The sequence below is a fragment of the Manis javanica genome, chromosome 7 (assembly GCF_040802235.1).
Source record: "Manis javanica isolate MJ-LG chromosome 7, MJ_LKY, whole genome shotgun sequence".
In the NCBI taxonomy this organism is placed as follows: Eukaryota; Metazoa; Chordata; class Mammalia; order Pholidota; family Manidae; genus Manis; species Manis javanica.
Window position 1 is genome coordinate 125,678,006 of NC_133162.1, and position 14,017 is coordinate 125,692,022.

The window sequence follows — 14,017 nt, forward strand, 5'->3', positions numbered from 1 at the left end:
TGATTTATATGCATTATTATCATCTACTGTGCAGTCAATTAACTCCCAAATAAGCATCTAACATTAGGTGATGTGCATCATTGGTCTTACTAATTTTGAAATATTTATGTACTAGAAAACCAGATAAATTGTTAATGTTAAGTCATTATTGTTTTTCATAATTTCTTAATGAATTTTAAACTAATGGATAATCAAATTTCAAGACATTGTATTTAAAGAAAAATCTCCTTGTGTTTTTGGCATCAGTTCTACCAAATAACTACCTTGTTGGAAAAATGGCAGCAACATTTATCATTGGCAGCTGCTACCACCACTGGCTCCAAGCATCTATTTTCCATGTCGTAGCTCTTTTCCTCAATATTTATTTGACTACTGGGAATTCTCCAAATATGAGGAATTTTAAACATTAATTAGTAAAACTTCAACTATTAGAAGGCTTAACTAGACTTGTTTATATTTACACACACACACACACACACACATTCCCACACAGATCCAGCACATAATGCATATGTATAGGTTATGTTAGTTCAGCAGCTTAAAATGTCAGTAGACTGATGGGCAGGTTTTCAAAAATGCCAAACCATTGCAGGGAAACTCCTGATTTTCTGCGAGGCAAGATATGCCTGAGCAGTCAGAGAATTTGTGCATGGAAACAGGTACAAGCAGTCGACAAGGGAGGGGCAAGTGCATGGGGTAGCGGCGTGGAGGAATTTATATCAACAGCAGTAAGCCACCATGTCACTGCAATTATGCACACATTTAAAAAAAAAAAATCTTATTTGCCCAGGTCACCGTGAATAAGATGAATTCCTGATAGAACTGTTTTTTTTAAAAAAGCAACCAGCAAAATTTTAGGGAACACAAATTGTAGTCCCAGCTCAGCCTCCACATCTCCCGGTGACTTTAAATAAACATAGAACAGTCTTTTGTACCATGATGGTTCTAATTTTCCTTACCTACCCTCTAAGAATATAGTGATCGTTACATTTGAAATGCTTTAAGACTCTTAAAAAAAGGATCGACTATATTACATTAAGTATCCTTGTATAAAAATACTCAGGAGTCAGTAGGTTTAAAAAAAATCTATGCAATCAATTATACTGAGTATGATATACTGTATAAACTTAACCCTGAGTATATTAGCAGGGTTTCCTTGTTTTGTTTTTACAGGGAGCTGAGATGAGTGAAATACAGATCCCACTCTTCTTTAAGAAGAATCCAGCCCAGTCAGTTGAGCACATTAATGGGCGAGCACTTTATCCAGGGACTGGATAAGGGACTTCAGTGTTTATTGAAGGGTGGTACCATAGGAGGATGGAACAGCACGAGAACAAGCTTTGCGTGGTGTGTGTAGAAAGCCATGAATAGTTCAGTCTAGATGCATGAAGGGCAGTGGCAGGAGGTCACAAAAGGTATTTGGGGGGCCACACTGCCATGGGGCTGAGTTGCATTTATAAGTTGTTGATTTTGTGGTGGGGTGGGAAGGGTCTGCTGCGCACTGCTGAACACCATGGGATTAGGAGTCAAGATGATGTCACTTCAGATCCTGGTTTTGAGTGACTTTAGGCCAGTCAGCCCTCTATGGAATGAGGTCACCTGACTGCCTTGCAGGTCGAGTGGGGAGTTAACAAAGCAATGTACATAAAGCATGTAGAGAGCCGGGAGCCCAGGAAGCCCCCAGTGAAGAAGAGAGATTATTGATGATTAGTATCCTTTGACAGATACACCTGGAAGAAATGGGAAAAGCAGAGGCAAAGGCCCTCATCACCGTGGTGGGGAGACTTAGTGAGGGGTTATTGCAATAGTCTTAAGTTAATGTGAGCCCGAGTCAGGGTAAGAATGGCGAGGAAGGGAGTGGAGTGGATTCAACCAGTGTTGGACAGGATTTGAGAAACCATTTAATGTGCGAGGAATGGGTAATAAAAGAAAGGGAAGAAGTGGTGAAAAGATGAAGACACTTGTAGTTAGAGCCTCAGTAACAGAGGATAGTGGTTCGTAAGTCCATCAGGACAGTGGTTCTTGATCTTTTGTGTGTGTGAGAATCTCAGAGGACTTCGTCAAGCACACCACCCCTTCTGATTCAAAGGATTTTCCAAATAATGTTGATGCCGGTGCTGCTGGTTGAGGGCCCACACTTTGAGAACCACTACGGTGGAGAAATGGAAAACACAGGAGGCAGGGGGGAGGAATGGCTGGATGGGGGCCATGACTCATCTTGCTGGTACTCATTGAAAGTGTCAGGTTTGAGTTTGAGTCTTGGAGGGATAGTGAATTTGTTTAGCGGATGGTCAGAGATTGCCCCCTGAGAGACTGAAAATCCAATGGCAATGAGGTACCACTGAGTAGACAGTTTGTGAAAGCCATCAGTAGTACTGTAGGAAAAGCTTGGGCTTTTACCTGTTTACCCTGGTTCTCTTATCTGTATCTGATCCTATATAAGAAACTTTCCTTGGGTGTCTTAATATAAACCTCTTCTTTATTTCAATTTCCTAGTGAAGAACTTCCGTGCCAAAATTGCAGATAAGGGCCCGAGCTTTAGAATGTAAATTTAGAGCATCTGGTAAGCTTTGCTGTTTTCTCTCTGCTTCATTAAAACTGAATGATAGATACCAAAGCTCGAATCTGGTGTAATCCTGTGTGGCTTGGCAGTAGGATAAAACAATAATCTAATGTTCATTTCCTGTTAGGATGCTAGCTAGTATAATAAAAAATCAGACTGGTAGTTGTGTCTCGTGTTTTTCTTTTATCTTAAACAAGATCTAAATGTAAGATGCAGTGGGCATAGCATAGGGCAACTTATCCAGGAGGGGTGCCCTAATATTGTGCACCCTTTGTGTCTTCAGAGGGTGAGGCCAGCAGTTTCCACTTGAAGGTTAACCTTTTGTGGTGCCCTACCCTTTGTAAATATTCAGTCTGGACAAAGTATTAAAAATTTTTTTCCAATGTTTGCAATATATTTTTCATGTAGGATACAGGATAATTCAACCATCCCTGAATACACTAAATGAGCTTGATTTTTTTAATACTGTCTAAGCTGTATTCTGTAAGACAATACTGTTTCTTGAGATAATTAATAGTTGTTCCTTGAAAATAAAAAGTGTGCTTAGGTTCACTAAATCAAAGAATTGCTAAGTTACACCAAGGTAAGCTGACTTCCTACTGGTGGACTTCTCAAAACTTTAATATGTTAGTGTCAGTGTGTATCTCCAAGATTTAGAATCTTCCGGACAGCATTTCCCAAACCTACTTGACTCAGAACCCCTTCCTCTAAAGGGCGTATTTGTGGGACAGGGAGGGGGACACTGGTATTTTCAGAACATACTTTGATTGAGAGAGCCAATATTAGACCTTTTTGATTTTGGCTTTCCTTTTAACGAAAGGAACTAACCAGTACAAAGGGGATTGACATCCTATGCCTAGCACATGAATGATTAACTAAGTGTGATTTAGGGAGACAAGTGGGCCTAACAATGACTTGTCAGGTATTTTGTCAAATGATAGAAAGTAAGGCAGAATCTTAGCACTGAGAAGTTCAAGAACCCTTTGAAAATATGGTTGCTTAGGTTTTAGTACCAACCTGACAAGGGTATTTGGAACGTTTTTGTGGATTTCCTATTAGATCTTGAATGTTAATTTTTTAAAAGTTTCCTAGGCCCGGAGAAAGACAATACCATATGATTTCACTTAACTTGTGGAGTATAAAAACAAAGCAAAACAGAAGGAACAAAATAGCAGTAGACTCACAGACACCAAGAAGGGACTAGTGGTTGCCATGCGGGAGGGGAGAGTGAAGGGAATGAAGGGGCACAGTAATTCTCCATCACAATGCAGGCTGGTCCCGGGGATGGTAGTACAGCATGAGAATACAGTCAATGATTCTCTAACATCTCACTATGTTGATAGGTAGTAACTGCACTAGACTGGTTGAGGATTAATAATGTGGGTAACAGTTGAACTACTGTGTTGTATATTTGAAACCAACGTAAGATTGTTTATCAATGACACTTTAATAAAAAAAATTTCAGAAAAATAAAGTTCCCTAGGCCTGGTTTAAGAGCCTCAAAGGTATGATCATGATCATAATTTACTCATCTTTTGAACGTGGACGAGAGAAAAAAATGTTACAGTATGTCCTGAGAAGAGGCCATATCCTGCACAATCCTCTGTACTTTAAAATCTAACATATTATTCAGTGATAATTGATCTTTTGGTGGTATCAAATTCGGCATTCTAAGGCAAAAAAATAAGTTATTTTTTGGAAGATTTTTTAAGCAACAGTGATTGAAATAAAAATGCTTTCTCACTTAACCACTGAATGCATCACATAATGGCCTTGTTGGTCTTCTTCTTTCCCTACAACCAGTACTCAGCACCTTCCTGCTAAGATTTATAGGCATGGAAATGCATGTTGATCCCTGCCTGGTGTGTTAGGCATATACTCCTGGTGTGAAATGATTTTTAGTAAATAGATGAACATCTTTAAAAATTACTGGGTTTTAAAAATTATTAGGAAAACTATAAAAGCATTAGATATTAGGGTTTCAATTATTTTAATACTTGGGGTGATACTATATCTTAAAAAGGAGTCAATTTGAAAGAAAAATATTTAGTGAAAGATAGAACAGATGAAAGGGGAAGGAAACAGTTTGAGGAGTCCTAGGATCATAAGATATGTTTTCTGAAGAGAAAGATTTGAGCATTGAAGTGAGAGGAGCTTCAGGAAGGAGAATTATGATCCTGGAGGGCCCAGCCTTAGACAAGAAGGGGGCACTCCCTCCACTAAGCCTGGGCGAGAACTGGAGATTACTGTGACTGTGGGAACAGGAAGCTGACGGTGTCATTGCTAATGGCCTGATATGACTGCCCACTGCTGTTTCTTAATTATCATCATCATTGTGGTAATAGCTACTGTACCTACTCCTGAACTGGTGAATCCGAATAACTTGAAGTAAATAAATGGTAGTGATGCAAGTGGGCAACTGTAGTCAGAAGGCACGAGCCTCAGAGCACAGTGAGCTTTTGCATATATTTGGAAGAATAATGGTCTTTACAGTTAGGGAAAAAAGAAACACAACTTACTAGTATCAAGAATGTACGAGGGAATATCACTACAAATCCCACTGACACAGGACAGTGAGGAATACTAAAAACAGCTCTACACTAAAACTAGAAGTAATGAAGAGCCAGGTGACTGCCAACTCCCTTCTCTGGGCACCGCAGGTATGGGGTGTGAAGAATGCATAGTCTTTTTTTTTTAAGGTGTGATTGATCTACATTCTTATGAAGGTTTCACATGAAAAAACAATGTGGTTACTACATTTACCCATATTATCAAGTCCCCACCCATACCCCAATGCAGTCACTGTCCACCAGTGCAGCAAGATGCCACAGATTCACTATGTGCCTTCTCTGTGCTACACTGTTCTCCCCGTGACCCCCCACACCATGTGTACTAAACAAATACCCCTCAGTCCCCTTCTCCCTCCCTCCCCACCCGCCCGTCCCCAACCCTCCCCTTTGGTAACCACTAGTTCCTTCTTGGAGTCTCTGAGTCTGCAAGAATGCATCATCTTCACCAGAGACAGTTGTGAGAAAATGAAGTATTTTAAGAAAGAACTACATTTCAATTAAAAGCGATAGGTGGAGTCTTCTTAGTAACACAGAAATAGAGAATATTCATGGTAAAAGATAAGGAGTTTATAAAGAGAAAATTACAAACTGGGATGAGGCTTCCCCAGGGCACAGTTGGGAAAGGTCAGGAGATACGTCAGTCCTGGCCGTCAGGGAAGATGGAACACGGGTCAGAAAGACGCGGAGGCAGCAGGAGGGTGAAGGGTGCCGACCCCAGAGTCCCTGAGCTAAGTTCTGAGGTGCAGCTCTTCCTGCCTATGAAAGGAAATGCGAGTAGAAGCACCCAATGCTGAAGGCTTTCTGGGGCTTTTGGAAGCTGGAGGAAGGAGACAGCAGCCTGGAGACCAGCTCTGCCGTATCTATGATATTCCTGTTTGAAAGGAACACTGCATCACTACTTAAGGCCTGACTTAGGACACACGTACCTGGAAGTTTAAGTAAAGGTAGACCTCAGTAGAAAGTGAGAAAGAGTTCACTCTCAGTAAGCAGCAGGAACAGGTGGATGTGAAACAGAACCAACTGGAAGTCTCAGAAATGGGAATACTGTCATAGGAAAAAAAGTATGATAGGTGAGATAAACGCTTAACAGAACACAAAGAGAAACTGAATTGAAAGGAGTACCGAGAAATTCCCCTTAAATATAGCTTAGAGAAATTAAGAGAAAAAAATAAGAAAAAGCCATTGATACTCCCATTTCTGGTATATTCAATACCCTAACCAGTCTTTCCTCTCAAAGAAATTAAGTATGCTGAACAAAATATTTGAATTGTCTTTTAAAAGCAAGGCTAAGCTGGAAAGAAAATAAAGAATTCAAGAAAAACCAAAACTGAAATGAAAGTTAGCATCTTAATTTAAGTAAGCAGTGAACTTGGCTTGCATCTTGAAGGTATCTGGCATATCCTGAGTATATGCCATTTGAGGGCTACCTGCTACGTGCATTTGAGGGCTGCCCAAGGTGGGGAGTCCAATAGGAACACCGTTGCCTAAAGCTAAGCCTTTACCAAGCCACCCCATTAGTGTAAGGGTGCTGAGAAACCTGTGCCACAGGAGAGAGGATAAGCCTGGTTGCTGGCAGTAGGGGAGAAGTCTCCCCTTAAGAGTTTATGATACCTGAGATTCAGAAACTTAAATAATCAGTAAACATTTGGAAACATGGTGAATCAAGGAAATGCAAAAGAAAACAAGTGCAGGGTGGCATCCCATGTCCATCATATTTAAAAGGGGAGCGGATTTAAGCACTGCAATCAATGTCAGTGAGAATGTGGAGTAAGTGGAACTCTCATACACTGCTGACTAATGTAAATTGGGACAACTACTTTGGAAAGGAATTTGATAAGCATTATCAAGTAAAGTTGAAGATATGCATAATCTTAACCCAGCAATTCCACTTCTGAGTCTCTGAAGAAGTCTGGCACATGAGCACAAGATGATTTATACAAGGATGTTTATGCTGCAGTATGCTTATAGTTGCTCAGAATTGGAACCATCCCAAGGATTCATGATGAGAACATATAAATACATTGTCCTGTAGTCACACAATAGAATACTATAGAACAGTGAAAATAAATGAACTAGATCTACACATACCAATACTGATAATCTCAAAATCAAAGTAAAAGCAATCTGCAGAAAACTGTGCAGTATGCCACTGATACAAATTGTATGAACATGCAAAGCAGTACTGTATATCATTTATGGGTGTGTGAATATGGAGTAGTAATAATACACAATACTCATGTGACTAATAAAACACCAAATTCAGGATAATGGTTTTTTTCTGGAGAGAGAGGAAGAGAGAGAAATAGGATTCAGGAGAGAGAAACCAGGAGATTTTATTGTATCTATAATGTTTTCTCTCTCAAAAAACCTGAAGCAAATGTAACAAAATACTAAGATTTGTGATAATTGGGATAAGTTCTCCAAAGCACATTTTGTTATTGTCTGTGTTTCTTGTACATTTGAAGTGTCTTATAATATTTAAAAATTAAGAATGAGGAAATTCCTATCATGATATAAAAGGAAGCCAAAAACAGCACTGCCTCGGGTTGGGCTCTCCTTGAGATGGAGTTTTGCAGACAGAGTGTTCACTGCAGGTCAACTTCTGGGGCGGAGAGGGGAAGGAAAAGCAGGATTGGGCAGTGCAAGGCCAGGGGAGAAGTCCAAGCACCGCGCAGACCGGCCAAGCCCACAGGGAGCTCTAGAGCAACCGGGCCTGGCTTTGTATTCCTACTTCAATCAGAGGCTGGATGCGCGCTGCCCAGAAAGGTGTGCCCTTGGGCAAGACTCTTCTGTGCAGCCGAGGGCCCTCCCCCCCGACATAGCCGATGGCCGGGGCAGTGCAGTTCTGTCCGCTCCCGAAGGCCGAACGAGGTCATGGAAGTGAAGCTTCGTGTTCTATTGCCTTGACTCTCAGAAGATTTATCAGTGTGGTTGCCTGAGATGAGACAAACATAAAGAAAAGCTCTCAAACACATATGAACTGACTCTACTTCTGTGATGAATTAGTGGCCTTGACTTTTTAAGTTTGTTTATAGTCTTTTTTGTCAGAACTTAAGAAACTATCATATACTGAGTCACTGGCAAGTTCTTTTAACATTACTTTCCTTACTTTTCCTGAAGGAGAACAATTATGAGGTCCCCTTGCAATTCAGATGCCCTGTTTTGGATACTGATAGAAGGAATAGCCTTCGCAATCTAAGTTTAGAGGATAAAAGAAAATGTTCAAATGAATAGATGGTATCTCTGCATAATCATCTTAATGAGTGTTATTTTGGAAATCATTAGGTGTGTTTTTATATGACTATGTAACACCGACTTCCTCATCAGTCAGTCTAAGAAGCCAGTAGAGACAGAATCGTCAAATATTTATATCCTACTCATCCATCTCAGTGCTGTTCATGTAACAGTGTTTAATTTATATTCTAGGGGTAATAATTTTGCAGCAAAGCATACATATATTTTACTTGTAAATATTCACAGGTATTAGGTAACTTTACAAATTCTTACATTAGAGATTCCTGATACTCTGCTTTTGGGTTTTTAATGACTTCCTACTTGTGCAAAGTGTGAGTAAATAATGGGTAGAATGGTTTTGATAAAAGTAGCCAGTGATATTCAATATTATGGGCTCCATGGCCAGTAGGGATATAATGTGGACTTTTCTCGGTCCAAAAAAATGCTAAAGGAATGACCCAACTTGTAAATAAAAAATGTAGCTACATCATGGATATGTAGCTGTCCTAGCAACTCACCAACAGTAAATGGTTTCCATAGGTGTGTCAGTCAAGCTTTGTAGTTGCAGGAAACAGAGATTGACATGGCTAATTATGCAGAAAAAGGCATCTATTAAGTGGGTATTAGTGAATTCTCATACTTGTTGCAAGGACTGGTAAACAAGCCTGGAGACTAAGCTGCCACAAACAGAGTATGAATCTTTGCCACAAAATTGGTCAGATAAAGAACCTACTGACGCTGCCACCAAGCACAAGCACATGTGAGAACATTTCCATGTTAAGAACTTGACCTGGAGACCTATTGCAGGGAGTGCCTCAAGAAGGGGGAAGAGAAACAAAATGAGCTTCATGTTTTCTGCTGACACAGTCTTGGTTTCAGCACCTGAGTCACAGTCTGGCATCTTCTTGGCAGAACCAAAGTCCCCTGTCTATGCTTTTGAGGAAAGGAATTATGGGACAGCAAGTTCCAACTTGTGCGTTCAGACAGGAAATTTCCCAACCACTGCCTTTAAAAAGATGTTCAAAAGGTCATAGGCAGCAACAAACATGATACAAATCTCATTATTGATTTTTTCTCTATGAATGGAGGGGTTTTTTTTAATGTTCTGGTTGAAAACATATCTTAATTCTACCCTGGTAACTTTTGGCCATCCTAAAACAAAGAAAACACTCCACTGAACTCTGAGCACAGAGGTAATGTGATGGCTCAGGCAATATTCAGGGAGTCATGGACGGTCCTTTCCTGGCCCAGCTGGATACGAGTAGCCAGTCCTCTGGGAAAAGAGGTATATAATAAACAATAGAATAAAATAAGTGAAAGAATAAAGTATATCACAAAAAATATAATTCAGCTTAAGGACAAAGAAAGACTTAAGTGTGAGGTAAACATAATACTGTTTGGCCTTAAAATCAATTATCTCAGCCTGGTACTGAATGTTGTACAACTATTATCTATCTGGTCTTTTTGCTGAACATTTATTAAGAACCAGTGATCTAGGAATTACCAAGCAGAAGTAGGCAATGTCCTGCTTGCCCTCCCATTATAATCATGTTGTGCAGCATTATTGAGCCACTTACTCATTCAGCCCCTGCCCTAATGTCCACACCACTTGAGCTCATTAGAAAAGGATTTTCAATATCGGAAAACAATAAGGAGTTCAGGGGCTACTTCTTAAAAATTGTTCTAAGAGTGGTTGGTAGAATTTGTAAAACTAATGCTATTAAGTAATGGCACATGTGCCTGATTCCACAGGGAGTTAATAGACCTTCAATTAAATTGTTTTTACTTTTCCATGACAAAAAATATTTACATACTGTCAAAAATAATATTCAAGGCTGTCTTATTTCTGATAAGTTTCTAGATTTAGGGTTCATATGCCTGGTATTTCAAACCAGCAGTGATTGAGTCAAACTACTTACAAGTCGGTGTTTGCTTTGAGTAGACTTACAAGGAGATTGCATGGCCCAGGGGAGCTGGAGGCATTGGAGATGTGTGTGTCTTGAGGCTGTTGGAGTATACTTGATTTGATTTATAGATGTTTTAGAGCATGGCATACTTTCTGCTTATGAAAATCCTGTCAAGGTAGCAATAAGTACAAATAAAGTTAAAGCATCTCATCCTGTAATAGAACTCGCTTGCCTTCGTGATGCCACATAGAATGAAAAATATAAATGTTTTAGACAATCCTTCCAGTTTTGTACACAATTTCAAAGTCTATATTATGGCTCAGAGGTTTGTTTCCTCCCCTTCACGCAGTGACACATGAATGTGTTTGCAACAATAGTAAAATTGGGGTGCTTATATTACAGTTAAATAAAGCAAGACTTTTTCTCTGGTATTGGAATGGTGTTTTTTTTTTTTTTCCCTAAACAGTTAACAGGTTTTAGATCAAGCATGATAAAGTTCTAATTGTGAGAATTGAGGATGAAAAGCTTAGATTGTTTGGTGTCCCTCTGACTTAGACATACCAGGTAAGGACTCTGCATACCTGTGGTTAACACAATACTATAGCAGAAATGCTGTTTGAACACCTCCATTAGAGCAAAAAACCAGAAAAAAGCAGAGATTTACATGTTTCTAGTGCCAAACAAAGGCTGATATTCTAGTGCCTTTAAGTTTGATAAAGCTGCAAATGGGCAGGTTATTTAGGCCCCCAGTTCTATCCAAAACTTTAATTCCACAAAGCCACATGATAGTGTTATGTTATGGTACGTTCCTATGTTTCCTGTGATGTGCATGAATTCGTATGTCTGCCTGAGCAGCAAACCTTGGCGTCTTATATGCCTTTTATTTCCTTGAATCACAGGAGCTTCAGTTTCAACGACTCACCCGAGAACTGGAAGTGGAGAGGCAGATTGTTGCCAGTCAGCTGGAAAGATGTAGGCTTGGAGCAGAATCCCCCAGCATCGCCAGCACCAGGTACAGGCAGATGGATGGCTCTCTCTGCATGGCTTCAAACTCCATGCCTCTTAGTTTGTCCTGGATGCTGCAGATGATTCTGTTAGCATTGCCACTGGTAACTTGCCTGCCTGAATCTGATACTGAAAATGTCAATGTATTCTAATTTTGAGAAGCCTCTTGCGGTATTGATTATCCTTCAGTCCTGTGCCTGAAGTGTGTGTTACATGGCATTGGTAAGACTCTTTAGCAAAAGCTACTGTGCTACCTTTAGAAATTTGATTTCTCATATGCAGACATAATTAGTGAATGTTTTTCACAATTAATTGATAATTACTTGGTGAGGTTTATTGCCTTTGAAACCTGGTGTTGATTTTTTTGTTCAACTAAAGAATGTTTCTAAATGATTACATTTAAAATTTTCACTTTATCTTGAGTTTTTCTAGGACTCTGTAAAAGTACAAAATAATTACTGTATGAATTACTTAGTGTACTCAGATACAGTAAATTCAAAACCAGTATGTTACTGGGGAAAAAAACACATTTAATCACAATTCTTATTTTATATTTAGTCTCTTATGCTATTTAAAAACATCATTACTCTAAAAATTACTGTTGTAAGCTCCAAATGGTGATATCACTGCTTTTCCTATCAGTGGCTTTCTTCCTAGTAATTACATATTCCAGTAAAGCTTACCATAAAATACTTATGTTGCTGGCATTTTAAACTTGGCTTGTTTACTCCTAATTAAGTGTGTGCCCACAATAACTTGTCTCTCAGTTATTTCTAACATCATAATTGTTCTACTTCTCAGTATCTTCTGTTTCTCATAGGCAAAGCAATCCTTAGTGAATAGAATGCTGTCTGTAGTTTCTTTTCTAGCTAATTATTGCTATGAATTTAAAAATATTAGGCTGGTAAGTTATGTTCTCATGAATTTTCTCATCTGTGACCTTTAGCAGTTATGCATATTGATAACATTCAGTAGGAATAAAATAAACAATAAGATCAATACAACTTTTAAAACACAAATGTCAAATTATATGATTGTTCTTAAAATAATCCAGGGGGTTTTTTATAGGAAGAGAAATTATAAGCAAGGCATAAAACTGTAAATAAGGAATCTCTAACTCTGGCTTTGTAGTATAATACTCAATGAAATAATTTATCAAGAAAGATAAAATTGTCAAAAATTACTTTTAATTCTATTTAGTATTTTTTAAAAATTATCTGTGTCTTTAGCATCAAAAACAATTCACAAACTAATACAGTATTGTATATTTCCAAAAAGAATGAACTGACAGATATAAAATGTGTAATTTTAAATTAAATTTTAAAATTATATAAAGAATGTATAATTGTACACTAATAGAAAAATTGATTCAACATTTGAAGAATTCAGTTAGTACCTTTTTTCTGGCAGTTTAGCTAACTAAACTAGCATAGAATAAGTTCCTACAAGTACTTGTTATATCAACAATACAAGTCAATATCTAGAGAAATGACAAAAGAGAAAGGAAATTTCCCAGGCATTAGAAATAGAAAGGGAACTGAAAGCCAAAGCTGGGGGAATTTTAGCTCCCTCTGCAGGAGGTCTCGGGACAGTTAAACCCCTGAAAAAGCACTCGAGTCTTGGGTTTAATATGCATACAGGCACCAAGGAATGAGGCTTGTGTGTGCCCAGGGTGGTACATTTGAACTTAAGATTGCTGCATTAAGCCATGACCGTCAAAGGGCTGCACTCTTGGCAAACCCCAGGCTTGCACCACTTCTGAGTTCTGAAGCCCAAATGTTAACTCTCCACATTGTTCAGGAATCCTGAGCTCGGAAACTAATGTCACTAAAGATGAGCTCGCAATCAGATAAAACTCAAGTTGGAAAACCTCTACAGTGAGTGAGAATTTTCACTAGATAAAGTCTGATAGGTTTGCACAAGCAAAGAGTGCAAGGATACTCATTATCATTATTTGTGAAAGTCAAATATTAGAAAGAACATAATTATCCATCAGAGTGAAAATGATAAATAAACTGGATAAGTAAACTCAAGAGAAGTTAAAATGAAATAACTAAATTCTACATCTATCAAATGTGGGCATCTTTGCCAAACAGACTGCTAAGTGAAAACCCAATGTTCCAAAAGAAATAGATATAAAAGGATATCATTATGAACACTTTTTAAATATATGTAACAGTATTGTAGAGCATTTAAATAATATTTTATATTGCTAATAGATGTATGCATGTATAATAAAAGTATAAAAAATATTTTGGAATGACACCATTTTAAGATAATGGTATGTCTAGGGAGGAAAGGTAGAGGAAGCACCATCGGAAGATACACTCTAGCTGAATCTGTGACATTTCATTTAGATGCCATTGGAGCAGACGTGACAGAATACTGACATCTGTTAAATGAAGAGGTGGTCGATGCGTGCATGGCCATTGGATTACTTTCTGTACTTTAAGTTTTAAAATATTAAATAATTTTAAGTGGATATAGTTGAATGAGTTAATTCCATAGGTTTGTTAAAAATCTGCTAGACATACTGTGAGTAATTCTTACTGTAGATTTTGGTGCTCTGTGACTGGATCTCAGTGCCCCGCATGGTACCTGGCGTGTCGCTGGGGGCTCAGTCAGTGAATGTTGGGTGAATGAATGGGTCCTGCAGAAATGGGAGCCAGGCTGACCAGAGAAGGGTCAGCACAAAGGTATGTGTGATTCCACCCTGAGGTTGTGTTGGAACACCCAGA

At 38.7% G+C, this 14,017-nt stretch overlaps 1 protein-coding gene across 17 annotated transcripts in view; it reads left to right on the top strand.

The window, feature by feature from the left end:
• Positions 1-14,017, top strand: part of PKP4 (plakophilin 4) — a 222,016-nt gene that overhangs the window by 107,969 nt on the left and 100,030 nt on the right. For 16 of the 17 annotated variants that reach the window (XM_073241495.1, XM_073241494.1, XM_073241499.1 and 13 more), the window contains one exon: positions 11,174-11,286. The exons of the other annotated variant lie outside the window; for it this stretch is intronic. In XM_073241495.1, the coding sequence (XP_073097596.1) occupies positions 11,174-11,286 (113 nt within the window). The remainder of the gene's footprint in view (positions 1-11,173; positions 11,287-14,017) is intronic. 17 annotated transcript variants of the gene reach the window in all.